Below are 26,591 nucleotides of genomic sequence, written 5' to 3'. Positions count from 1 at the left end.
TATTTTAATGGCATCACTCAGAAAATAATCAGCCAATGAGAGGAGAGGCTCAGAGAATCCTCTCCTCAGATTGGCTGGCCTCAGAGAGGAGATGGTACTAAGTTCTTAAAACCACAAATACATCTTCATATAAAACAAAACAAACACCAGCATCTCTTAAAAATATGGGACCTTTAAGTAAAATTTATTTGAGATTCGGTTTAAATAAATTCAACACTTCAACATGTTTGAATTCATTCGCTATAAAGTCAGTTTCCACAGCACAAACTCCATCTGAATAACAATCATGTTTTTGCCTCTGTCAGTCAAACTCACCACTTCTTTTTACATATTTTTCACAATAAAAGCCTTCCCGCAACAGATCCTACTCTCTGGTAAGCCTTTAATTTGAAAGAACAACTGAACAACTAAAATAAATTGTAAATAAAACAAAAATGGAAGTTAAGTTACTATTTGCTGAATGGAGGTGAAAGGAACTTCAATTAGAGTCAAATATTACAATTAAAAAAGTCTAAATTTAATTCACTTCCACTGATTTGACACAGATTTGAAATTTGACACTGATCCCTCAAAATGTGGACAAATAAAGCTCCATAGAAAAAATATATTTGCATTTTCTTGTTACTTGGGTGAACTAACACTTTAACATTTAAGGTGCAAAACAAAAAGAGATCTACATGGACTCTGTGGCGAACAGACAATCAGAGGTTTGTTCTGCTACAGTGAGTTTCATTCAGAGGATCATTGCTGTGTGTAGTCGTCGTCACACACAGACAAGGCACTTAGACACGAGAGAGAGATTAGTAAAACTGAACAGGAAAATAATAAAACGATAAAAAACTAACCACGTATAAATTATGCTTTAGTTGTTTTATAATCGGGCGGCAGAAAGAGCCAGAGAAAGTCTTTTTGATCTGGACCAGAGATGACAGGAAGTCGACTGAAGTTCTCTCGTCTTGTGCTTCTATTGTGTCCTGAGCAGGTTGCTGAGAACTGTGGGTGCAAAGAAGAAAAAGACATTATTTTCAATGGAGGAACAACTAAACCTGAACTTCCTGTTTTCCACCACTAGATGTCAGGCTGCACTAAGACTTGATGTTTTATTGATTGTATGCTTTCCATGTAATGTAATCAATTATTTACAAACTTTAATTCATTTCATTTATGTAAATTATTTATTATCTCATAATTTTTCCATCTAATTTTCAAAAATGTTTTATGTCTTTATGGTGCAGCACTGTGCACTGCATTCCCTGTACAAAAGGATTAACAATCATTTTTGGTAATACTTGAGTATCCCATTCACTTTTCACTGTTTTAAATTATATAATGTATGTACAGTTAAGGTCAAAATTATTAGCCCCCATGCAACTTTTTAACATTTCCCTAAAATAATGCCCAATGTTAGCAATATTCATAAAATTTTATTTAGTAAATCATTCATCAATGATATGACCCCATTTTGGTACACTTTGGAATGTGAAATAAATATTCAAGATTTATTTATGAACAATTTGGTAAAAATTGAGATGGTCAAAATTATTAGCCCTCTATGGGATTTTTGCTTGCTTTTTCTGCTAACTCGGTTTGAAACCACACCTGAGCAGTCAAAAAACACAAGATTTCCAAAACTTTGGAGCGCAAAATAATCAGAGATGTCAACAAGAAACCCTGGAGCTCTGCAAAGACGATTGTTGCTGAACTGGCTTCATCTGGACATGATGTTTCATGCAAGACTGTTGTGAGGGCTCTTCATCGTGGTGCATGCCCAAACAGCTCATGTGTAGTTTCATCCAGGCACGTGCACACATAGGGCCCAAGGAGTGCTTGAGCCCCTGCCCTTTTTGCCTCGTATTAAAAAGTGCCCTTTTTTTGTCCCCCCCCCCCCCCCCAATAAATAAATACATTCCTGTTGTGCATGGGGATGTAAACAACGGCGCTGTAAAAATGCCACGGTTATCTACCATACGCATTTCCTGTGTGTGTTGTCCGCTGCTGCTCCGCTCCGTCTCTCACTGAGGGGCGGGGCTGCCCCGTGGTGCGCGCTCCCTCACATGCACGTCCAGAGAGAGAGAGAGATACTAGCTGCTGCCTCATCGATAACTCCGTGTGTTGCACATAGATAAGAACCTTGTGAGTTATTGTGAGTTATTGCCACCAACACCACAAACACCACTCCCTTGTCAGTTCTGACAAGTCCCCTTCCACTTATTCAACCAGCTTATATGAGTCATATTTCAGAAAAGTGCCCATTTGTGTTTGTTTAGCTAACTGCTTGTTAAGAGTTAAGCCCCGCCCCCTCTCCTTTCTAACATCACCTGAATGTAGTGAACAACAGCAACAGGAGGAATCACTCACTCAGCTTGATTTCACTGACTATTTGAATTTGTTTCCAGATGTTGAGTTACCGGTAATTGTGACTTTGCTGTTGTAAATATTGCTGCTGTTCTGAAACATGCACAGTAGCAGTCACAGTAGTCATTTCTTGGTTTTGTCATAGATGTGTAGCCTGTAGGCTTCGCCTACTTCTATTTTGCACTTGCACTCACATGATTTTTTTCTGCAAGCCATGTTACCCCCAACAATATTGGCCTTAGCCTACCAGTTCAGTAGTCATGACTCTGTTTCAGGAAGTTGGGAAATTGGTCCAGCAGGTTGATTGCAGTCGGAAGGCATGCAGGCTTTCTCTACCGACTAAATAGTAACTGTAATTTAATTTTATTTATTTATTTTGATATTAAGGCCTGAAAAAAATTGTACATACTGCCCTTTTCTGATGTTGAGCCCCTGCCCCTCTATAGTCATGTGCACGTCCCTGGTTTCATCAGACCAAAGCACAGACTTCCAAAACTCACCCTAATGTTTCAAATTGTCTCTGGCAAAGTTCAGTCCGACTTTGATGTGCTGCCGTGAGAGCAAAGGGGTTTTTCTTGGACGATGACCATTAAGTCCACCACGATGAAGATCCCTCACAACAGTCTTGCATGAAACATCATGTCCAGATGAAGCCAGTTCAGCAACAATCGTCTTTGCAGAGCTCCAGGGTTTCTTGTTGACATCTCTGATTATTTTGCGCTCCAAAGTTTTGGAAATCTTGTGTTTTTTGACTGCTCAGGTGTGGTTTCAAACCGAGTTAGCAGAAAAAGCAAGCAAAAAATCCCATAGAGGGCTAATAATTTTGACCATCTCAATTTTTACCAAATTGTTCATAAATAAATCTCGAATATTTATTTCACATTCCAAAGTGTACCAAAATGGGGTCATATCATTGATGAATGATTTACTAAATAAAATTTTATGAATATTGCTAACATTGGGCATTATTTTAGGGAAATGTTAAAAAGTTGCATGGGGGCTAATAATTTTGACCTTAACTGTATGTATTTGTAATGTATAAATAATTGAAATATTTTTCTCTCTCAACATGATGACAATGCTGCCAATTCTTCAATAGAATTAGAAATTCAATGATATATATATACATACTAAAAAAATTGGGTTATTTCTGTAACCCAATTTCTGAGTTATTGGAGTTGAGTAAAATTTTTGGGTTATTTTTCCAGAGTGTAACCCATTTTCAGGGTTATAGGCTATGAATTTAACCCAATTCCTGGGTTGTTCAAGTAATTTCAGTTAAACAGTTGAATATTCAACCCAAAAGTTGGGTCAAAAAGAATAACCCAACCTGTTAAAATAACCCAAAAAAGGGGTTTGTCCTTTTCTGAACCAGCAGTTGCGTTAAAATTGGGTTATTTTTTAACCCAACTGTTTTTAGTGTGTAGGCCTACCACTGCTTAATGAGTACTTTTCGAATTAAAAACCCTAGAGTGAATGTATCTGATGTTAATTCTGTACTTTTACTAACTAGAATTCAACTTTTATGTTTGTTTCTTCTGCTTTTATTTAAATTTTATTTAATGAAGGGATGTGGAATCTATACTGTAAGCAGGAACTTACCTTGAGGATCTGAGTGAGTTCCCTGTCCTTTACCCATCTCTGGATCTTGACCTGTACAAAGAACCTCTCATCAGTGAGCATGAAAATGAAACTTCCTGTTTATTTGTGACTCTTTCAGGATGGATGAATGAAAAAAAAGAAAAAGATACCGACCTCCCTGCAGCTTGAAACACAGCTTCTTCTTCTGGTAGGCAAAGTAACTGGACGCTGCTCCCAGCAGAGCGACGCCGATGGCGCTGGCGATTCCTGCGATCTGTCCAGACCCGGCTTCTGTAGAACCAAACACACACATGGACCAAATGGTATGTATTATGGGATACAGTATACATGTGTTTTGTCATGTGTTTTCCTCTTACTCCCTCGCCCTTCCTGGAGGTTTTCCCTCCTCAGCAGGGGAAGCACATTAGACTAATGAGGGAGGTAATAAGGGAAGTCTTTAAAAGGCCTGAGAGAAGCAGTCTGAGTCTCTCCCACCGCTCTGTCCATGAGGCAGTTGAGCATGTGGAGACTTTTCTTGTTTTAGTTTGTGTTGGAGGTTTCTGGTGGTCGAGTTTTCAGTCTTGGTCTTGAATTAGTTTTGTGGTTTTCTTTTTTCTTTAGGGTCAGTTTGGTGAGGACTTCTGGGTTCGATGGCCCATTGTGAGGCTGGCCCAGGTGTTCTTACTCCTTGTTATTTTAGCTGGGGCCTCCATTCCATCTCTTTGCTTATGACTTTCTTTATTTTAAAAGTGTTCTGAGTGTAAAGAACCCTTCATTCACCAAAACTGAGAAATTTACCACAAAAAAACTAAACAATTTGCAAGAAAAACACAAAATTTGCAAGAAAAACACAAAATTCAGCAAGAAAACACGAAAGTCTGCAAGAAAAACACAAAATTCAGCAAGAAAACACGAAAGTCTGCAAGAAAAATGCAAAAACATTACAAGAAAAACACAAAAAATTGTAGGAAAAACACAAAAAATTGCAAGGTAAACACAAGAGTTTGCAAGAAAACAAAAAATATAAAGCAAAATGCAAAAGTTTGCACAAGAACACAAAATTCAGCAAGAAAACACAAAGTTCTGCAAGAAAATCACAAAATTTAGCACGAAAACACGAAAGTCTGCAAGAAAAACGCAAAAACATTGCAAGAAAAAAACAAAAAATTGCAAGGAAAATGCAAAAGTTTGCACAAAAACACAAAAAATTGCAAGAAAAACACAATTTAGTGTCTTTCTTTTTTGTTTCTGTGACTTGCCATAACCTCAGATTTCCTCAGGGTGGCAGTCAACAACTTTTAATAACAGCCAGGATTGACTGGCCCTGGGACAAAGTCTTCAGAACACACTGCATGACTTGTAAAAACTTGTCAAGTAAAACAAAACCAAACAAACAAACAAACCAAACAAAAATGGCAACACAAAGACATGCAGTGCAAATGACAAACACAACAATGTCACTGTGAAAACAAACCATGAATAAAAGAAATAAAGCACGGCGCAGAAATCTATAGATTAAAAGCAGAACGCAAACACGCCCAGATTGAAGGGTGGAGCGTGGACACAAACACAACACACACCACTAACGAACACACTGCAGGGATCAAAAGGCTTGTTCTTCTGTTACAGTGAGTCATGAGTCAGTGTGTGTCTTGTGATGGTGTAGCCTACAGTACTTCAACAGGGCGTTGTCGTTGCCTGTGCATTAAAGCAGAAAAAAAGAGGAGCTACATAGACAGGATGCCAGCCTATAGCAAGCATGTGTGTGGGTGGCGTTCCGCTTTCCCACACACATGCAAAGCACCTGAAGGGATCATTGGATTCTACCATGTGTGTCCCGCCGCAGGGGTTTGTGACTGTAGGCGTAACGTGTGTTTGCGATAGCGTGATCGCCCCTCCCTCTGGGGATTGCAACCAGTCTGATTCCAATTTTTTCTTCTTTTTTTTATGAGCTGCTGTTTGTGTGAATCATTTATTTTATTTTTTTTAAAGTTTGAATCATTGTTTTGTAGAAATGAGATAGTTAGCATGAGTCAAGGTCAGTGTGGCTAGCTAGTACATGATGTTCTGGTTCTGTCCTGGCTGATATGAAATGAAAACAGACCACACAACAGTGTTAATTTAAATTGGACAAAATATGCAGCTAATTTTGTCTCATTAGCAATACGAAATATAAAATTTGCCTATTTTGACTCAAATCTTGTATGCAAAAAACCCCCCAAAAGACTTAACATAAGTAAAATCACTTATATATTTTGGCCTTTGCTCAGTTGTTCCTCATAAAAAAATATACTGCACCAACCATTCCACAGGTTTGTTTTATTCATTGACATCCTGTTGCTTCAACAATGGGACAATTTGTTTAAAGACTCAAGAAAAAGATAAGAAAAGCTTCATCAGAAATAAATACACAACCAAAGAACTATTTGAAAAGTAACAGAGGGAGAAAAAAACATATTCTAATCGGACAACTCTGGACAATGGAAAGAATAAACATCTTCAGAGGTTCACACCTCTACATCTGTCAGCAGAGCGCTATGAATGCTGGGTATGTAAAGAATGTTTACAGGGTCCAATGCAAAAACCTGTCAAAACATGAACTAGTGTGACAGCAAAAACGCTCCCAAACATCTGTTGTTTTCATTTAACTGAACGGATACTGATTATCGTTAAGTCACTCTGGGCCATTTCCCTTCCAATGAGCTTATTTAGTGGGAGATAAAGTCCCAAGTAAACAGTGACCTACCACCACCAAAAACACAACCGACATCGACAAACTTAAACTCTATTTTCATAATAGGATCTCAAACATCCAGCAACAGGTGTTCACACACTGTTTTGTTAGGTAAGAACTACAAATGATTGAGTCATGACACTGCATGAGAAGTAGATAAAGGGTGGAGAGTGTAGAGAAAGTAAAGTATGTCCACACCCAGACACAGCTAGGGAATCAAGTCAGGAATCACAATCAAAAAAGTCAAAGACAAACACTGTGATTCTTCTTGACAGTAAACCAGTTCAAAGGTCAGAGAGTGTTGCATTCTCTTGTTTCTGTGTAAACTTTGACACCAACCTGCATGCTGCAACTAGCTACTGTTTGTTGATGGCCCAAACACAAGAGAAAGAAGGTACAAGGTTTCTGGTCTTGGGACAAAACAACAGAAACACTTGATAATTTACCAATATTCAATTCATTCATGTCTGTTATATATTGGTAAATCAATATTTGGACATTGCGTTTATTGTCCTAAACCTAAACCATAAGAGAAGGCAGTTCATTACGTATATGATCAAAAAAGGTGGTGAGGTTTAAGTGCCATGGGAATCTAAGGACATACCGTCCAACAGGGTATGCGATCCTTACCCAAGGCTTACCAAACGGAGCTAGCTAAGAACCGTTAATTGTCCTAAACCATAAGAGAAGGCGGTTCATTACATACTGTATATGATCAAAAAAGGTGGTGTGGTTTTTTGCCATGGGAATCTAAGGACATACCGTCCAACAGGGTATGCGATCTTTACCCAAGGCTTACCAAACGGTGATAGCCAAGAACTGGGCGCCAAAATTCCCATTATAAAGCCCGTTGAATGTTTTTTTTTTATGTTAAATGACAATAACATATTAGCTATGGCACAAAACTACACTTGGGTTTGGTTTGAAACTTCTAAAATTGATGGAATTCCTCGTACACCCAACCCCTGCCGCTTTCCGTAGACGTACCAATTCTCAAAAAATTCCAAAAGGTCCCATGTTTGAATCGTATCCTAACCGTTTCAGTTATATGATCCACTTTTTGTGATTGTGAAAGAGCATCAGAGCTTTCTACAATGTTTTTCCTCGAAATCAAGTCCATCAGATATTTCGTAAACCGTTAATTGAGTGCAATCTAAGACTCTAAGAGCCAGTCAGGAGGTTAAGGGACAAATGGCTCATCATGGCATAGCCTGCAGCAAGTCCATAGCCCTCTCAAGCAGAGGCGCAAACATTTGCTTTAAGTTGGACATCCAAATATAGAATTCCTCTGGCATGTTAGCATCTAGTATCTTCAGGATTTGGCCCCACGGGAGGTCTGGATCTGCAACGACACAATCGTAGCAGGGTTTTAGCCGTAAGAACCAGACCATGGGTACCCCTCCATGTGAAGAACTGAACTCAACCTGAACTGAAACTGAAATCAGTTCTTAAAGACTAAACATTCGTCAGATGCAGTTACATTAAGCGCATCTTCAGTCTACGGCTGAAACTTCCACTCCCAAGACGATTCAAATACAACCTGGCAAACATTGAGTAAACCTAGAGAGATACAAGACGGTGGAAAGAGAAGTAAACGCAACACCAACACAGCAACGACTACTCATTGGTAAGCAGAAGCAGTGAGCAGTGGGCTTCCTCTGAGATGGGAAACAGGAAATTTCCAACCAGCTGGCTCTACAGCGAGACACAACGATGCCCAAGGTGACGCTGACAATGCAGAAACACACAAAGAGAGGAAGGAGATAGCACGGGGAAAGAGTAGAGAATGTGGATTTACCTTGAGGCTGATCCCCACCACCACCACCTGTGAGGAACACATGAACGCATCAGAAACATATTTTTACTTCATAAAACCAGACCATAAATGGGAAATGCATTTTTTTTTAAGTTGGTACGAATTTGTTGGAATACAAACGTACCTTGATTATCGTTGTCAAAGTCTTTTGCATGGCCTGGATTCAAGGGAAGACGAAATTAAATCAAATTAGAGATTTTGTAATGGTGTTTGTACAGGAAGCTGAAGTGAAACTGTGAGTTTGAGTCATTTACAACAGAAATAGACACAACAGAAGTGTAGCAGCAGCGTCTATCTGGGACAGGGACCCTCAGTATTCAGCGAGCTGCAGTTAATAACAGGTTACTCTAGCTGCTGTATATGATCGTGCAGGATCATGTGGTTCTAATTACGCTGGAAATCCTGTGGGATTTTTATTTCCCTTTTTCTTTCTTTGGTATAAGAACAACTAATTCCTTCCATGCTGGGGCTACACAACAGTACAGAGAGAGGCAGAAACTGTAGATGAACAATAGGCCTTGTATGAAAACACATGCATATAGACTATCCACGGTTCATCATATGCTGTTTTTAGATTATTCCCCATGTGTTTCCACAGTTACAGATAGTTAACGGAATTCTGGAAGGAATGCATGTGGTTTTCAGAATAAAAGCGCAGAATTTAATCGGACAGTTAACACAAAGCTGTAGGAGGTGTGTGCCTGATATTCTAATACTTTTCTGTATCAATTACAGAGACAGGAACGAGCCAATCAGAAGAGAAGATACCTACCTCCTGACTTGCCCTCATCAGGTTTGTAGTCCCCACCTGCAATTTCGAATAAGTCCGAGTCATCAAGCTTTCCACCACCACCTGTGAGAAATGAAGAAGAGATTGTATAGAAAGTAAACATACACTGTACGTTATATTGTATTCTCAGCTGCTGCCCATATGACTGGGCGTAAAGTTCCATCCGACACAGAACAAACAAAAGCTACAGTGCATTTTGTTCACAGAAAAAACAGTGAATTAAAGGGTGTTACCACAAGACGGACAAACCGGATTTTATACAAACTTTCAAAATAAGATGATCAATGTAAAATGAGCAACTGCGTCAACCGGTGGATGAATCCACAATTGGTTCTGTAGTATAGCGAGTGTTTGGATTGGCAGAAACAATGCCTCAAAAGGAGGAATAATCACTAGTCAAGACTTTTTTCGTCTCCAGCTTTGCCCTTTAAGGGGAGAATACGTCAGTCCAACCGCCCATTTCTCCAACTACCCATTAATCCGACTTATTCTAGAGCAGTGTTTGTCAACCTTTGGGTCGGGACCCCACGTGGGGTCGCCAGAAATGTCTAGTAATTGATAAAAAAGTTTTAAAAAAAGTATTTATTTAAAAATATTTTTGTAACTAATTATTGTTTTGTCTTTTTAAAATGATCATTAAAAACACCTAAGACAATCTTAAACAACCGTATTCTATACTTTCACATTCGCAAATATAAATCGAGTTCAAATAAAATGCAACATATAAAATCTGAGCTGGTGCATCTTGATGGACGGGGGTCGCCAGAAATTTGGGATGTGTCAAAATGGGGTAATGAGCCAAAAAAGGTTTGGAACCACTGTTCTAGAGGGTTATGGTTATGGTTAGAGGAGACTAATGGACGCAAAAATATAGAAATGTATGGTCGGAGAAATGGGAAGTCGGAGAAATAGGAAGTCTAAAACCCTTGTAAACCTCTGGAAACTCACTCACCTCCACTTTTTGGTGGCTTGACAGGGGGTTTTTCAGTTGGGTTGGGGTCTGTGGGCACAGAGACATTATCGTCATAATGCTGAATCATTTTTACTAGATAACTTCTCCATGTGGGGAAATCTGAAGCTTGAAAACCCATAGTTACAGCTTCTAATCTACGCAATAAATGGACAATCACGCAACAAACAAAAAAAAGTCGCCGTCGGCTTTACCTGGACCCAGTGCGTCCTCCAGGTCGAGGCCTGTAACACATGAGAATGAGAACACGTGATAAGCCTCGTCTCTAAAATCAAAAAACGCTAAAGTTATGTGAGGAGAACAACCTACCAGAACCTCCAGAACTTGGTTTCTTGGGTTTCTCTGGTTTCTCTGGTTTCTTAGTCGGTGTCAAATCTGATGGAAAGATATATTTACACCATCAATGACATCCATCAATCTGGTTTGAAACATAAACATTATTTTTATGCAAAACTGCAAAAAAAAAGAGTCTGTTTTACCATCTCCGAAAGCATCTAGAAGGTCGAGATCACCTGTAGGAAAATGACGGAACAAGTATTGGATTAGTCCAAACAAACCACCTTATGCAAATCTGATGTGATTAAGAGTGTTTAACACAATAATCACTCATATGGCAGTTAAACATTGAACTCGAAGACAAAAAGTGGCTTTGCATGATTGATCGGATCGGATTGTGCCATTTCAAATACATGGTTTTGATTTGATAACAGGGTAAAAACCGGTTTCAAACCTGTCAGGTCACTATAAGCTGAGGTATCACTTTGTGTTGCACAATCGGGGCACTGACAATATCAGATCCTTCACACAGCACCCGTGTCTTTCTTTCTGACTGAGGTCTATTTTTAACAGGGGAAGCTCTGCCTGTGTCGTGATGGCACACCACTGGTTTAATGTTGCAGCGTCTACTCTGTGCTAAGCGGGGCTAACCACATCCTGACTGCGGCGCTGAGCTTTAACACGCAGATAGTGTCCTCAAGTGCCCATCACAGAGACAAGTAGTAACTCTAGACTTTTTGTGACAGACCCAAAACATAAATGTGATACGAACCGCCACCAGTTTTAGGTTTTTCTGGGTCCTTCGGTGGCTGCTTGGGGGCTTCTGTTGGTGCTACAGGAACAAAGAGACACAAAGGTACATCAGTATTACCACTCCTTTAAATAAACACGGTGCTTTATTTGATTGTTAAACCTGCAACGATAGTGAAAGTCACTCACCATCATCGAAGAGGGCATCACTCAGATCAAAACCTGAGAGGGAAAAGACACAAGGATCAGTGTTAAACACATGATAAACACCTTAAAGGGATAGTTCAACATTTTTGGCAAATTGGCCCATTGCCATAATCCCTAGCAGTAGGATTGTTACCTTTAATTGTCGGTGCAAGCTACTTTTTAGAACGGCGGAGCAGAGCCGTGAGCTGCTCAGAGCTACGCTACGGAGGCTCATTATGGGATTTTTTAGTTTCCCTCATCAAACTCATCAAATACACAATCCAACAACTCCAAAAACAACTTGGTCTCATAACGTTGTGTTATTATCTCATAGCGTGGTGAATGTGCAGGTCACAACTTGTCCACCAGAGCGTTGTGGAGTTGTTGGATTGTGTATTTGATGAGTTTGATGAGAGAAACCAAGAAATCCCATAATGAGCCTCCGTAGCGTAGCTCTGAGCAGCTCACGGCTCTGCTCCGCCGTTCTAAAAATAGCTTGCACTGACAATTAAAGGTAACGAACCTACTGCTATGACTATAGGGATTATGGCAATGGGCCAATTTGCCAAAATGTTGAACTATCCCTTTAAGTTAAGATCGACATCTCCTCCTTAACATGATCACTGAGGGTTTTAGGGCTTTTATTCTAATAAGAAATCACTTGAAATCTCTTTAAAGTTGCACGAAAGATGTCTGATTCAGCAAAATTGCTAAGTTTTTGCGGAAAATCAGGAAAAAAGCACAACAGGATTTGACTTTGTCTAAATCTTTTCCTCTCAAACAACCAGCAGAGAAGTAAAACCGATGACCAACTTGTGTGTTTATCGGCTTGTCGCTAACCACCTATGACTCTACGGCCGTGCATAGTGGAAACACATGTGCTCTGTGTTTGGGTGTTTGCAGGGAGTGAAACGGTGTTATTTGCTGGTTGCTATGACGCCGCCAGCTCACTCACACTTGAGCAGCGTTGAAGTATGAGTCATGACTGAAGCTGGGGAGTTGGTTCAGCACAGAAAAAAGAAAAAAAAAGGGCACATGCCAGCACTTTTTTGCCCAGGAGACTGTTACATAAATAGGAGCAGTTTCAAAATAAAAGCTTCACCAAAAACAACTAAAGGACACAATGAAGCCTAACTCTTATTATAATAACACCTATTATATTAAATTTGGTGTAATAGTAAGCAATATAGCTACCTACTACCACATTAAAATAAACTATCCACCTTGCAGATGGAAATGTTTATACTTCCAGATAAAGGAATCTGGAGTTGCAGCTAAAGGCATGTGAATCTAATTAGTGCCAGTTTCTAGACAGTTGCTGTCATTAAAATCCATTAGCATTCCTTCCTTTTTCCTTTCCTATGTGAAACCAGATTAAAAAAACCTTCTTTACACTTCTCTTTTGCCAGTTTCTAACCACATTTCAGATGCTGTTTCAGAATGAATCTCTAAATGCCAGCCCATAAACCATGCCCAAATGTAAAAATCTCCTGCAATCAAACAGTGTGCCATCTTGATTTGAATAGTAGTTAACCCTCCAATACCGGAAATAGATGCAGCAGGCACACAAAGGACAAAAAAACACACAATTCAACAGGACTGAAACTTATAATTAAATCTTATTTTATCTTATCTTTATTTTCACACTTGCACCTTTTGTTAATCAAACATTTTTCAGTATTATCTGACCTTTACTGTAAGAAACCAAACAATCGACTGGTTATTTAAATAAACCAACTAATCATCATGAGCTGCTGCAGGCCTTGTGTGGAAAAACCCTTCACGTGGACTCAGTCTTATCCTGATCCCATTTCATCTTTTGATCGCATCCTATTAGAATCTGTTTCTGGGACAACTCAAACTGTGTAATCTGTGTATTTCCCAAAGTATCTGGGAGTTGGAGTGGACCTTATTATAGTCTCCATTGTAGCTAGTGCCTCATCATGACCCTGTATAACCCCAATCATTAGAATAGACCCTATGAACCATATAGCCTGGACTCAGATGCAACTTTAGACATTGTATCTGTATGGTTTTATACTTTTTTTTTTATTATAGCCTATAATTCAAGTCCCTGTACTCAAAAAACTAGAGTTATTACAACGTCATAACTATTTAAGGCAACACATCTTCCCCATCTTTTGTGAAGCGGAGGAACACAGTGTCCACAAGATGGAAAATGGGACAAGTTTCAGCACCATGAGCAAAACCACAGCCCTGTTAGTTAGTTAGTTAGTTAGTTAGTTAGTTAGTTAGTTAGTTAGTTAGTCTCCTCTCTGGAAGAAAGTGAGCTCGCGGTCTCTCTGGTAATGGGCGCTCGAGCCGGGGGGCGCGCGAGCAAAACATGAAATACTTTGTCTTAAATTAGACACGAGCCTGGCTGGCGGCGACCTTTTAAAAGGCAAGTAGCTATATAAAACAAAATACGCAGCATATAGGCTACAGTATAGCCATAACACGAAATGTTAATGTAAGTTTATGATAATAGTCAAAAGATTTGTCTCTTACCATCGTCTGTTAAAATCCCAGAAACAAGAAAAAGAAGAAAAACTATCCTCAAGCAAAACTTCATGGTGACTCTTCTCTTTTCTTTTCTATCTGCGTAGCTGCGTGAGTGTGAAGCTACTTTTTAAACGCTACGCTTTAGTTTTCTTTTCACGTGTCTGTGTGTGTGTGTGTCTGTGTGTGTGTGTAGCCAGCAGGTATTAATGCAGAAGGTTTTCTTCTTGTCCGGACCGGTGTCCTCTTACACTGCATGAGTCAACAGTGCCAGGGAAGAACAGCCTGGGTGTGGCAGCAGCAGCAGCCTGTCAGAGGGGCGTTACACACCCTTCTATAGAAGAATGTAACTTAACCCATTAAAGTGTTGTTTTTTATGAATAACATGCGCATATTTTCATAAAGTTTATGCTAATTTGACTCAAGTTTTCGTCTTTGAAGTAGCTCGGTCGACGCCGACGCCGAACTCCGTTCACTAATGACGCAATTTAAAGTCTCTCTGCGCGTGAGCAAAAGCACAGACCTCATAACACTGTTTAAAAAAACAGTAAACATATTAACTACACATATGTTAGTCATTTCGGCGTATGATTAAATCATATTTTCCACAAAAAAAAGTGCGATAAAAAAAATCAAATGTAACTCATTCTCATGTTTTTTTTTAGCGAACAGTTGCTCTTTTGTAAAACATACAAACAAAACAAAAACCCGCCATTTAAATTAGCTTAGGTGTTAGCCGAATGTACCAGCAGGGCTTCCACATTAATATTATTAATAAAGATATCCTATTTCCTATGGGGTGTGGATGCTAAGAAGAGGAAGAGCATCCTTTAACAGTAGCCTGTTATTTGAATGGTCGCCTCGCCTATTTGTCATATGCAATTCCTTTTAATCCTTTCTAAAACTGAAATGCTAGAGGAGAGATAGTCTACACCTTATCAACTAGGCCTAATATAAATAAAGTTATTAAACTCACAACAATGGAAATTTTGTGTAGGCTATAAGAAGTCCAAGCCTGTCTCAGGTTTCAAGCTTCAAGTCAGTAGAGAGAACAGTTTCAGGCGAGGCATGTGCGCCCTCTAGTGTCCATGAATCTTATCACATTCACACTCAAATCTTATCTCACAGACACCACTGAACTAATCATTTTCCGTTTATGGGCAATTACTGTAGCATTAATCATGCTAAATAAAGGGGGAAAAAACAGGGGAGGGGTTTACTCAAATACTTCCAATTTAAAGAGATATCATATCCCTGTTCTTGACAGATGACAGATTAAATTCCTTCCTGCAGTTCTGCCAAAGTAAAAAAAAAATACAATCCCTTCTGATAAGTAAAGAAAAAACAATCTAATGTCCTTCACATTTCCTTGATAATGACAGAAAACATCATGAGCGTGAGGAAGGAGGAATTGAGGTGAAGGAGAACTGATAAAGATGGCTGTCGTCCAGTGTAGGTTAGAAACCTTCCTATCAGTATCCTATAAAGCTTGCTGTCCCCTTTTTGGTTAGTTGTCCTATCAAACATATTTAATATTTAATATTAAATATAAATTTAATATTTTAAAGCTCATTTCAGCTGCTTGTATCCACAATTATATATTTTTGGGTCAAAATCTAATGTGCAAAACAAGAGCTGAGGATGTGAGAGGCTACTATTATTATTATGAATGGTTTATTTCCCGGAAAAGTGGCTCTACAATGCAGCAATCATAGTCATTTCCTGTCTTTGCTGCGTTACATCTGGAAAAGTTCTGCTGTGGCTCTGCTCCTCACTATTAATTATTAAAGTTAATGCAAATAAAACAACACAAGAGTCACACAAGGATTAATCTTTATTGATTCACAGAGTATCATCAGAGTCTCATTACCCGTCAAACATCAGTATTAACCCTCCATGCCTGGAAAAAAAACAAAGGTTGAGTCAGGTAAAGCAAAAAGAGGATGTACTGTATGTCACTGTAGCTGAAAGGCTTATCGGAGCCTTTTATTTTCTAAATCTTTTCCTTTATCTCCATCCTCACCTAGGGATCCCAGTCATAGACCTCACTTAGTGGCCGAAGGCGACCGGGCCATCAGCTGCTGCAGGAGGCCGATCTGCTGCCGCTGGTTCTTGATGACCATGTCCAGTTTTTGGAGCAGATTATCCTGACACTCTGAGGAGGTAGGTCACAATATTAGTTAAGTTAAGTTAAACCGAAAATTGTTGAAAAATTGTATCATCATCTAGAAGAGGGGAGTATTGGGTTTGTTGACTCACTTCTTCCTTTGCGTTTGAGTTTACCAGTTGGCTTCACCGCTGAGGAAACCAGAACATAAAAGTTAAAGTTCATTTCTTAAAAAGCACAAGTCTGTTTGTCCATGGCAATAATGAGTTGTAGAGTAACGATAATGAAACTTAACTTGTCCTGTTTCTAATGTAGGATGTTGTATAAAAGCCTATTTATGCTTTGTCTTCTTGATTTAGTTGCATGAAAGATGTCTGATTCAGCAAAATTGCAAAGTTTTTGCGGAAAAACAACGCCTGAAAAGGAGGAATAATCACTAGTCAAGACTTTTTTTGTTGGTTTGATGCCCTGCTAAATATCCAACATCTCCAGCTTTGCCCTTTAAGGGGAGAATACGTCAGTCCAACCGCCCATTTCTCCGACCCGACTTATTCTAGAGCAGTGTTTTTCAACCTTGGGGTCGGGACCCCACGTGGGGTCGCCTGGAATTCAAATGGGGTCGCCAGAAATGTCTAGTAATTAATGGGGAAAAAAAATTAAAAAGACGATAAAAATATTTTTTGTAACTAATTATTGTTCTTTTTAAAATTCTGGAAGGAATGCATGTGGTTTTCAGAATAAAAGCACAGAATTTAATCGGACAGTTAACACAAAGCTGTAGGAGGTGTGTGCCTGATATTCTAATACTTTTCTGTGTCAATTACAGAGACAGCAACGAGCCAATCAGAAGAGAAGATACCTACCTCCTGACTTGCCCCAATGAGGTTTGTAGTCCCCACCTGCAATATCGAATAAGTCCAAGTCATCAAGCTTTCCACCACCTGTGAGAAATGAAGAAGAGATTGTATAGAAAGTTAACATACACTGTACCGTACGTTATATTGTATTCCTCAGCTGTTTCCCATATGAATGGGCATAAAGTTCCATCCGACTTATTCTAGAGCAGTGTTTTTCAACCTTGGGGTCGGGACCCCACGTGGGGTCGCCTGGAACTCAAATGGGGTCACCAGAAATGTCTAGTAATTGATAAAAAAAAATGTAAAAAGACGATAAAAACATTTTTGTAACTAATTATTGTTCTTTTTAAATTATCATTAAAAACACCACAGACAATCTTAAACAACTGTATTCTATACTTTCACATTCGCAAATATAAATCGAGTTCAAATAAAATGCAACATATAAAATATTGACGGGGGCCGCCAGAAATTTGGGATGTCAAAATGGGGTAATGAGCCAAAAAAGGTTGGGAACCACTGTTCTAGAGGGTTACGGTTATGGTTAGAGGAGCCTAATGGACGCAAAAATATAGAAATGTAGGCTATGGTCGGAGAAATAGGAAGTAAACCTCTGGAAACTCACTCACCTCCACTTTTTGGTGGCTTGACAGCAGGTTTTTCAGTTGGGTTGGGGTCTGTGGGCACAGAGACATTATCGTTATAATGCTGAATCATTTTCACTAGATAACTTCTCCATGTGGGGAAATCTGAAGCTTGAAAACCCATAGTTACACACACATACACATAGTTAACAACAAAAAAAAGTCGCCGTCAGCTTTACCTGGACCCAGTGCGTCCTCCAGGTCGAGGCCTGTAACACATGAGAATGAGAACACGTGATAAGCCTCGTCTCTAAAATCAAAAAACGCTAAAGTTATGTGAGGAAAACAACCTACCAGAACCTCCAGAACTTGGTTTCTTGGGTTTCTCTGGTTTCTCTGGTTTCTCTGGTGTCTTAGTCGGTGGCAAATCTGATGGAAAGATATATTTGTGCCATCAATGACATCCAGCAATCTGGTTGAATCCTAAACATTCTTTTTATGCAAAACTGCAAAAAAAGAGTCTATTTTACCATCTCCGAAAGCATCTAGAACAGGGGTGCTCATTACGTCGATCGCGAAGACATTTGGGTCGATCGCGTGATGAAGAACAAAAAAAAAAAATTAAAAACACAGTTGTCTGGACAGCAGGCATTTTTCTCACAACCGACCCATAGACTGTAAAAGAACCGACCTCAAAAGCGAGGGCAGGTCCGCCGAAGCATCATTCCGGGTGAATCACGCTCTCCGCCCGTTGTCTTTGTTGTTAATTTGTTGCCGCTCCAGAGCGCACATGGCTACTTAATTATGCACGTGCAGACCAGGTTCACATACAGACAGGGGCGCACGGTAAATGCAGCTGCCCCCCCCCCCCCCCCCCCGCCGCATAGTCCGACCAACTGGACGACCAAAAATTGGTAGATCATTTTGACTTGGTCACTTTAAAAGTAGCTCTCAGGCTGAAAAAGTGTGAGCACCCCTGATCTAGAAGGTCGAGATCACCTGCAGGAAATGAGTCTGTTGGTGCTACTGTATATAGGAACAAAGAGACACAAAGGTACATCAGTATTACCACTCCTTTAAATAAACACAGTTCTTTATTTGATTGTTAAACCTGCAACGATAGTGAAAGTCACTCACAATCATCGAAGAGGGTGTCAGACAGATCAAAACCTGAGAGGGAAAAGACACAAGGATCAGTGTTAAACACATGATTAACACCTTAAAGGGATAGTTCAACATTGCCATAATCCCTATAGTCATAGCAGTAGGTTTGTTACCTTTAATTGTCGGTGCAAGCTATTTTTAGAACGGCGGAGCAGAGCCGTGAGCTGCTCAGAGCTACGCTACGGAGGCTCATTATGGGATTTCTTGGTTTCCCTCATCAAACTCATCAAATACACAATCCAACAACTCCACAACGCTCTGGTGGACAAGTTGTGAGCTGCACATTCACCACGCTATGAGATAATAACACAACGTTACCACACAGAGTTGTTTTAGAGGGAAATACATGCAAAACCGCTGATGGACGTTGCCTTCAGGGACAGTTTTTCATCAAGCAGTCTCTGCTTTTGCCACTAAAACAACCACGTGTTGTGTTATTATCTCATAGCGTGGTGAATGTGCAGGTCACAACTTGTCCAAAAGAAAAAAAAACAGTTTGTAGGCAGTTGAGGACCAGGCGTATAGAGTCTATATGAGCTCAAACTCAACCTTAAGGCACTTAATTCTGGAAAAAGGGTAGCCTACGTATCATATTAATTATTTCTCTCCATAAGAGCTGTTCCTCATTACACTTTTCCATAAGTTTAGAAGCAGTTCCCTCCAAAGAAATTGTCTCGAGGAAAGTTTGCAACCATCTTCCCATGAAATACGTTATTTTTTCTTAAATTAGACACGAGCCTGGCGGCGACCTTTTATTATACAAAAATACGCAGCATATATAGCCATAACACGAAATGTAAGTTTATGATAACAGTCAAAAGATTTGTCACTTACCATCATAGTCTGTTAAAATCCCAGAAACGAGAAAAAGAAGTGAAACTATCCTCAAGCAAAACTTCATGGTGACTCTTTTCTTTTCTTTTCTATCTGCGTAGCTGCTTGAGTTTTAATTTTCACGTGTGTGTGTGTAGCCAGCAGGTAGCCGATTAATGGATAAGGTTTTCTTCTTGTCCAGACCGGTGTCTTACACTGCATGAGTCAACACTGCCAGGGAAGAACATTGGGTGTGTCAGCCCCAAGAATGTAAATTAACCCCTTAAAATTTTATTTTTTATCAATAACATGCGCATATTTTCATAAAGCTTATGCTAGGTCGACTCAAGTTTTCGTCTTTGAGGTAGCTTGACTCCGAACTCCGTTCACTAATGACGCAATTTAAAGTGTCTCTGCATCGTGGCCTGCCAGAACTAACTAACACTTTGTCCAAATAATATTTATTTAAGTTTTATTTGGCGGTATGGTACTACTGTTCTGGGACCCCCTGCTCTTCCACCTTCCTGCCCTTTATGAGCCATCATGAACGGCATAAGCAGGGAGCGCAGCAGCAAAGAAAACCTCCCAAAACGACCACACCGGCAAAGGTGGCTATCTGAGTTGGAAATAAATGTAATCCATTTAAATAAGAAATACAGTAGTTATCAAAGAATCCCCCAAAACCCACAAAAGGAGCTGCGTCGGTGAATAATTCAATGGCCAAATTTGATTCTGTATTATCGCCATGGAGGTCGAAACCTACGGAAAAGTGTCTCTACAATGCAGCAATGACAGTCATTTCCTGTCTTTGCTGCGTTACATCTGGAAAAGTTCTGCTGTGTCTCTGCATTATTAAAGTTAATGCAAATAAAACAACACAAGAGTCAGGATTAATCTTTATTGATTCACAGAGTATCATCAGAGTCTCATTACCCGTTAAACATTAGTATTTTTATAAATGTTTATTGGTTAGTAAAAGGATTAATAAGTTCAGAGGTTTCTAGCCGTTGACCCACTTCCTCCATACCTGAAAAAAACAACAAAGGTTGAGTCAGGTAAAACGAAAAGAGGATGTACTGTATGTCACCTGCCTACTTTTATTTTCTAAATCTTTTCCTTTATCTCCATCCTCACCTAGGGATCCCAGAGACCTCACTTAGAGCGCATGAAGCGAGAAGTGGCCGAAGGCGACCGGGCCATCAGCTGCAGCAGGAGGCCGATCTGCTGACGCTGGTTCTCGATGACCGTGCCCAGTTTCTGGACCAGATTCGCCTGACACTCTGAGGAGGTAGGTCACAATATTAGTTAAGTTAAGTTAAGTTAAGTTAAGTTGAACCTAAAACTGTTGAAAAATTCTATCATCATCTAGAAGACGGGAGTATTGGGTTTTTGTTGGCTCACCTCCTCCTCCATTGGGTTTATCAGTTGGCTTCACCACTGAGGAAACCAGAAAAGTTAAAGTTAATTTCTTAAAAAGCACAAGTCTGTTTGTCCATGGCAATAATGAGTTGTAGAGTAACGATAATGAAACTTAACTTGTCCTGTTTCTAATGTATCACCAGTTCCCACTGGATTTAGTAGAAAAGCCTATTTATGCATTGTCTTCTTGATTTAGTTCAGTGGACATCTATGTCAATATATAGATTTTATGCAATTTCTAAGGCAGTATATAGACATGTGTTGCATCGCCAATCAGGTAATAAGTGATTTAATTTACCTGGACGAAGAGCATCCTCCAGATTGAATCGAGAATCATCTAGGAGTAAAACATTCAACATGAAATTATCATTAAAACTTTATTGTCACCCATCTTACATAACATTAACATACTAAGGTTCTGTGGACTCACCTCCTCCAGCAGGCTTGGCAGGTTTGGGATCTATGGATTTGATAGAAAGAATATTAAACATGCAACATACTGACAGATTCAAAAACATAATATAACTTTATGAATAATAATTGTGTAACTTGTGTAATTTAGCAAAAGCAGAAAACCAAAAGTCAAAAAGGGGTTGGAGGTTTTACTTAGAGCATCTTCCAGGTTGAATCCAGCACCATCTAAAAAGGTAGAATATTTTTTTTTAAATGCACATTTTCCCGATTATTTAACTGATTTTATACAGTTCAGCTTTGAACATTTACCTCTTGCCGGGGGTTTAGTGGAAGAGGGGGTTCCTGGAAGATAAAGATGAATAAATAGTTGCAGGTGGAGTTTTTCAGACAGTGAAACGTTCTAATATTCCTACTCACTGACCTTTGCCACGCAGGGAATCAAACACACTGAGTCCTGTTTGAGAAAAACATCAAGATTTACAACAATGAAATGACCCAGGACTAAATTTGAGCATGTTGTGAATGGGGAAGGGGAAGAAAAGAATCAAAAGAATTGCAAACTCACCACTCCAGCGTTTTGGTCTCTTCACAGCTGGTGCATGATGGGGATTTGTGAGCATAGAAATAAGAACAGAAAGCAGTTTTACTAAGGCATACTCTGTACCAACTGTCAGATTCAGGTATAAACAAAAACGTTTTAACTTTGTGATGTCACAAACACATAATAATCTCAGTGTTGGGCCTACTTGCACTACGCACAGGGCCGTTGCTATGAATTCTGGGCCCCCTTAAAGAATACTAAAGTGGGCCCCTGACTTTTCCACTTTTTTTCTTAAACTACGTATGTATTATCATTTTTTATTTAGCCTACTTTGTTTTGATGCTAATGCAGCATTACTATGAGTATTAGTCAGGGTCTAAGCAGAATAACTCAGTCATACAAAGATTACTGGGGGGCGTTGGGTATAGCACCAACAACTCCAGCTTTACCCACAGTATTTATCATCATAACTTAACTTATCATTATAATTCATAAGGAGCTACTTTCAGGTTCAAAACACTAGGGCTGCAACTATCGATTATTTTCATTATCGATTAATCTGTTGATTATTTAAACGATTAATCGATTAGTTGTTTGGTCAATAAAATGTTGAAAAATGTCAATCACTGTTTCCCAAACCACAAGACGACGTCCTCATATGTCTTGTCTTGTCCACATACCAAAGAGATACTCAGAATATCGTCATAAAGGAACAAAGAAACCAGAAATATTCACATTTAAGAAGCTGAAATCAGAGAATTTTGACTTTTTTTCTTAAAAAACAACTCAAACCGATTATTCGATTATCAAATTAGTTGACGATTAATTCAATAATCGATTATTGTGCGATTAATCGATTAATTGTTGCAGTTCTACAAAACACCCTAACCTTTAACCTTAGCAACCCCGCTAGCTAACAACAACACAACAACAGTGGAGGTTTCCATGTAACTTCTTCTAATCCAGAGAGCAGGACCGTGAACAGTGTGATTCACACTAATAATGAGCGACGGTAATCTCTCCATTTCACAATAGGAATCCACATCCTCCACCCTCCAGGACCTGGTGTCTTTAAAGGGATAGTAGCGTTTTTTTTTAAGTGTGGTTGTATGATCTACAAATAGCCCCTAAGTACTTTAATTGCAGTAGAAGACTCTCTGCACTCCTCCCGTTAGCAACGCCAGCCCATAATAGCCCTGCCCAGAGAAACTGTGTTTTTCCTGCACTTTGAAGGGCTGGAAAAAAATATATTATAGTGAACAATGGAGTGTATTTTTTTTTCAGGTAAAACCTCTTTTAGGCCGTGAAAATAGGCCGTTTCTTTGGGTCCATTCACAACACTGTATGTTGTAAATCTCTGGGCAGGGCTATTATGGGCTGGCGTTGCTAACGGGAGGAGTGCAGAGAGTCTTCTACTGCAATTAAAGTACTTAGGGGCTATTTGTAGATCATACAACCCCACTTTAAAAAAAATGCTACTATCCCTTTAAGTTGAAGTAGAAATCTCACCGTGGTCATCGCTGGCATCAGACGGATCAGTTCCTGCAGAGAAAAACAGGTAGCAACAGGACGCTATAACAACACAGGGAGTCGTCGTACTGTACAGTAGGGATATAGCCTATTTATTTTCTGGTTTCTATGGCAACGCTGACTGATAATTTGAGAAGCTATGAGTCGTTTCCTAACAGGGAAACACCTCGGCTCTCAGCCAAGATATTGTGAAACGCTGCAGTCTACCCATGTGACAGTGAGGCTGTGTTGTGACATTAACAATCATAGTTACTTCACATAACAACAGGCGCTCTCGGATTTAGCTCAGATATTTAATTTGAACTTTATTTATGAATGAATGAATGAATGAATAAAACTTTATTATATATATCCCTCCCAAGGGGGAAATTCACTTTGTCACAGCAGCAAATAGAGATACACGACAAGGCACACAAAAAAGGTAACCTATAACTAATAAATAAAATAAGTAGATAAAAATTAATAAAGGCTTATGATCATTATGATTTATTCGATAAAGTGGAAGTATAGAATACAGTTGTTTAAGATTGTGTGTGGTGTTTTTAATCATAATTTAAAAAGAAAAATAATTTGTTAGAAAAATATTTTTATCAGTAATTTCTTTTCAGGTGACCCTTATTTGAATTCCAGGCGACCCTACGTGGGGTCCCGACCCCAAGGTTGAAAAACACTGCAATAACAGCTTGTGTTAATGATATAATATATATCCAAATATGCTGTAGGCTACTATACTGGATGGATGCTCTTTGTCAAAATGTTCATTAAATTATATTCATTAATTAAGAATATTAGAAATACAATGAGTGAAATTAAATTATAATAGCTTGGAATTATAAATATCTGCTCCACAAAAAATATATTTATTATATTTTTGTTTTATTTTGTGAAACCATTTCTTGAACTTTGGCCACCATTTTTTTTCCTTATTATTTGTTGCTTATTATATTCAGTTATCTGCTGCCATGGTAAAAACAGATTTAGTCAGGTGAAGCAAATAAAATACAATATGCAATACGCCCATAAAGTTGGAATAAATTATTATTTTTTACCTCTTCTCATGAAATGATTGTGGCAATGTGATTTATTCTTGATAAAGTGTATATAACAAAATTATTCCAACTTAATGGGCAACAGTACACAAAAAGGTAACTCGACACTACACTTACCTCTGACTGTGACTGTCCCAGAGACCAGCAGCAGACACAAAACGACCCTCAGACCAAACTCCATCATGTCCACAGTAGAATTAAGTTTCTATGTAGCAGCACCAACAGTCCTGCAGCTTTTAAAGACAGCCTGGGTGTGTCCGTCCGGCTTTACATTAGATACATTGCAAAATCATATTTTCAACCAACCTGAACCAAGGTGATTAGTTTAAACCCTCCTGTGATTCCTGAGCAATTAGTGGTGAGTGAGGTAAATATTATGTCTGCTTTGCTTTACTGTAATATAACCAGGAGCCTCCCAGAGAAGGAAAATAAAGATTAAGACCTCCAATGACAGGCTATAATTACTAAACTATAATGATACGATTGTGAAATAATACATTATAGAGCTACAAACCAATCACAATGATTTACTGATTAATCGATTTGAACCATTCTTGATTGAAAACTTGATTGGTGCTGCTTTAAAGGACAGTTTCTGGCGTAGGTATGTTTCTTTGAGTTCTTTGAATTATTATTTTAGCAACATAATTTCGTTGATATACTGATGTATAATGTTAATAAAGGCTTTCTATTCTATTCTATTGTAGATCTCCCAGGATGAATGCCACATACACTGCAAAAACTCAAAGTCTTTCCAAGAATATTTGTCTTATTTCTTGTCAAAATGTCTCATTTCTAGTCAAAACTAATCTCTTTCCACTTAAAATAAGACTCATCACCTAAAAATCAACCTGTTTTTAGATCATTTTCACTTCTTTCAAGCAGATTTTCACTTGAAATAAGTAGAAAAATCTGCCAGTGAAAGCAGGTTTTCTTTCTTATTACATGAAAATCTGCTTGAAAGAAGTAAAAAGTGTCTAAAAACAAGCTGCTTTTTATGTGATGAGTCTTATTTTAAGTATAATGAGATTGTTTTGACTAGAAATCAGACAAATATTCTTGGTAAGATTTTGAGTTTTTGCAGTGTAGATTCTCCAAAAAAAGAACGTACAGTCCATCCGGATGAATCAATGTCTGCTATTCAATCATTGGTCATGGCGTGATCCAATGGCAGCACATGAATTCTTGAGGTCAGCTGGAAAAGATGCGTGATCAAGCGGCATCATGTATGTTTTTAGGCTACATTTGACATTTGGGAGCATGTCGAATAGATAACGAGCTTGTAATTGGAATTTCCCAACCACCATTTTAATATTTGGCTATAGGGGATTGTCCTTTCGTCGTGGCTGCATTGAGGAAGTTAAGACTTTGGCGAGTTTAGAAGATGAAAGCGGATGAAATTTTGATTATGTACATTTCCCACCACAAAACTATAGCTTATATAATATAATATAATATATATATGCACCAAAAGGACATATGGTCAACCTTAAACCTTCTTGGATACTATCAACCTCTTATTTTTATTCTTTAAAAGTTTTCACAAAGGACCTGCTTTATAATCAAGACATGGGAATCTATCTTTGAACAATCTGGGGCTGTTAACATAAAAAAGTACAGTGACTTCACCCTCTTTATTTTTAACCGAACTATCCTTTCCCAAATCTCAACCAACGAGCTGTTGTCCTCCATCCCTCCCTCTGGTATCTATTCTATAAATGAAGCACTTCATTTGTTCGATAAAAGAGACTTGATCTTGATATTATAAGCGAATTATCTATTAGACATGCCATATAGCCTAAACACAGACCCCACTCAAAGGATTCAGTATTGATTCATTACGTTCCTTTTCTCAGAGTCGGGGTTTATTAACTGGAAAACATTACACTTTATCGTGTAGGAAATCAGATGGGAAGATGATATATTGACGATTACCGAATTTGTGACGTATTTTTATTGAGAGATGTAGAAATTACTAGAAACTGAAGGTTCATGAGCATCTGGTGCCCCTTTGGTCCCTAAATGCCTCATATGCAGACTATTGGAAGGTGCTACAATTAAGAAATAGTTTAGTTTGGTGAGTTAATTTAGGTCTTTTTTTTTCAGTTGTAGTATCAAGCTCACACATCAATAAACAACATTATATACAGATGTGA

General features: G+C 38.8%; 1 protein-coding gene across 2 annotated transcripts; it reads right to left on the bottom strand.

Moving 5' to 3' along the window:
* Nucleotides 1-99: 99 nt before the first annotated feature.
* On the bottom strand, nucleotides 100-14,233 carry cd99 (CD99 molecule). Of its 2 annotated transcripts, XM_083988420.1 has the most exons (14): nucleotides 14,118-14,215; nucleotides 13,967-14,080; nucleotides 11,462-11,494; nucleotides 11,295-11,354; nucleotides 10,726-10,758; nucleotides 10,556-10,621; nucleotides 10,441-10,470; nucleotides 10,229-10,276; nucleotides 9,259-9,339; nucleotides 8,611-8,643; nucleotides 8,469-8,495; nucleotides 4,111-4,227; nucleotides 3,958-4,008; nucleotides 100-993 (listed from the first exon to the last, which is right to left on the bottom strand). In XM_083988420.1, exons 2-14 carry the CDS (start codon nucleotides 14,028-14,030, stop codon nucleotides 965-967), a joined length of 672 nt encoding a protein of 223 aa, XP_083844546.1. In that variant the 5' UTR covers nucleotides 14,031-14,080; nucleotides 14,118-14,215; the 3' UTR covers nucleotides 100-964. The 2 variants fall into 2 exon arrangements, with proteins under 2 accessions (XP_083844546.1, XP_083844545.1); XM_083988419.1 differs by having other exon boundaries at nucleotides 13,967-14,233.
* Nucleotides 14,234-26,591: the final 12,358 nt, after the last annotated feature.

The sequence above is a fragment of the Trachurus trachurus genome (assembly GCF_905171665.1).
Source record: "Trachurus trachurus genome assembly, chromosome: 2".
NCBI lineage: Eukaryota > Metazoa > Chordata > Actinopteri > Carangiformes > Carangidae > Trachurus > Trachurus trachurus.
The sequence above is the reverse complement of the archived record's forward strand: the minus strand, read 5'-3'. Positions and strand labels throughout refer to the sequence as shown.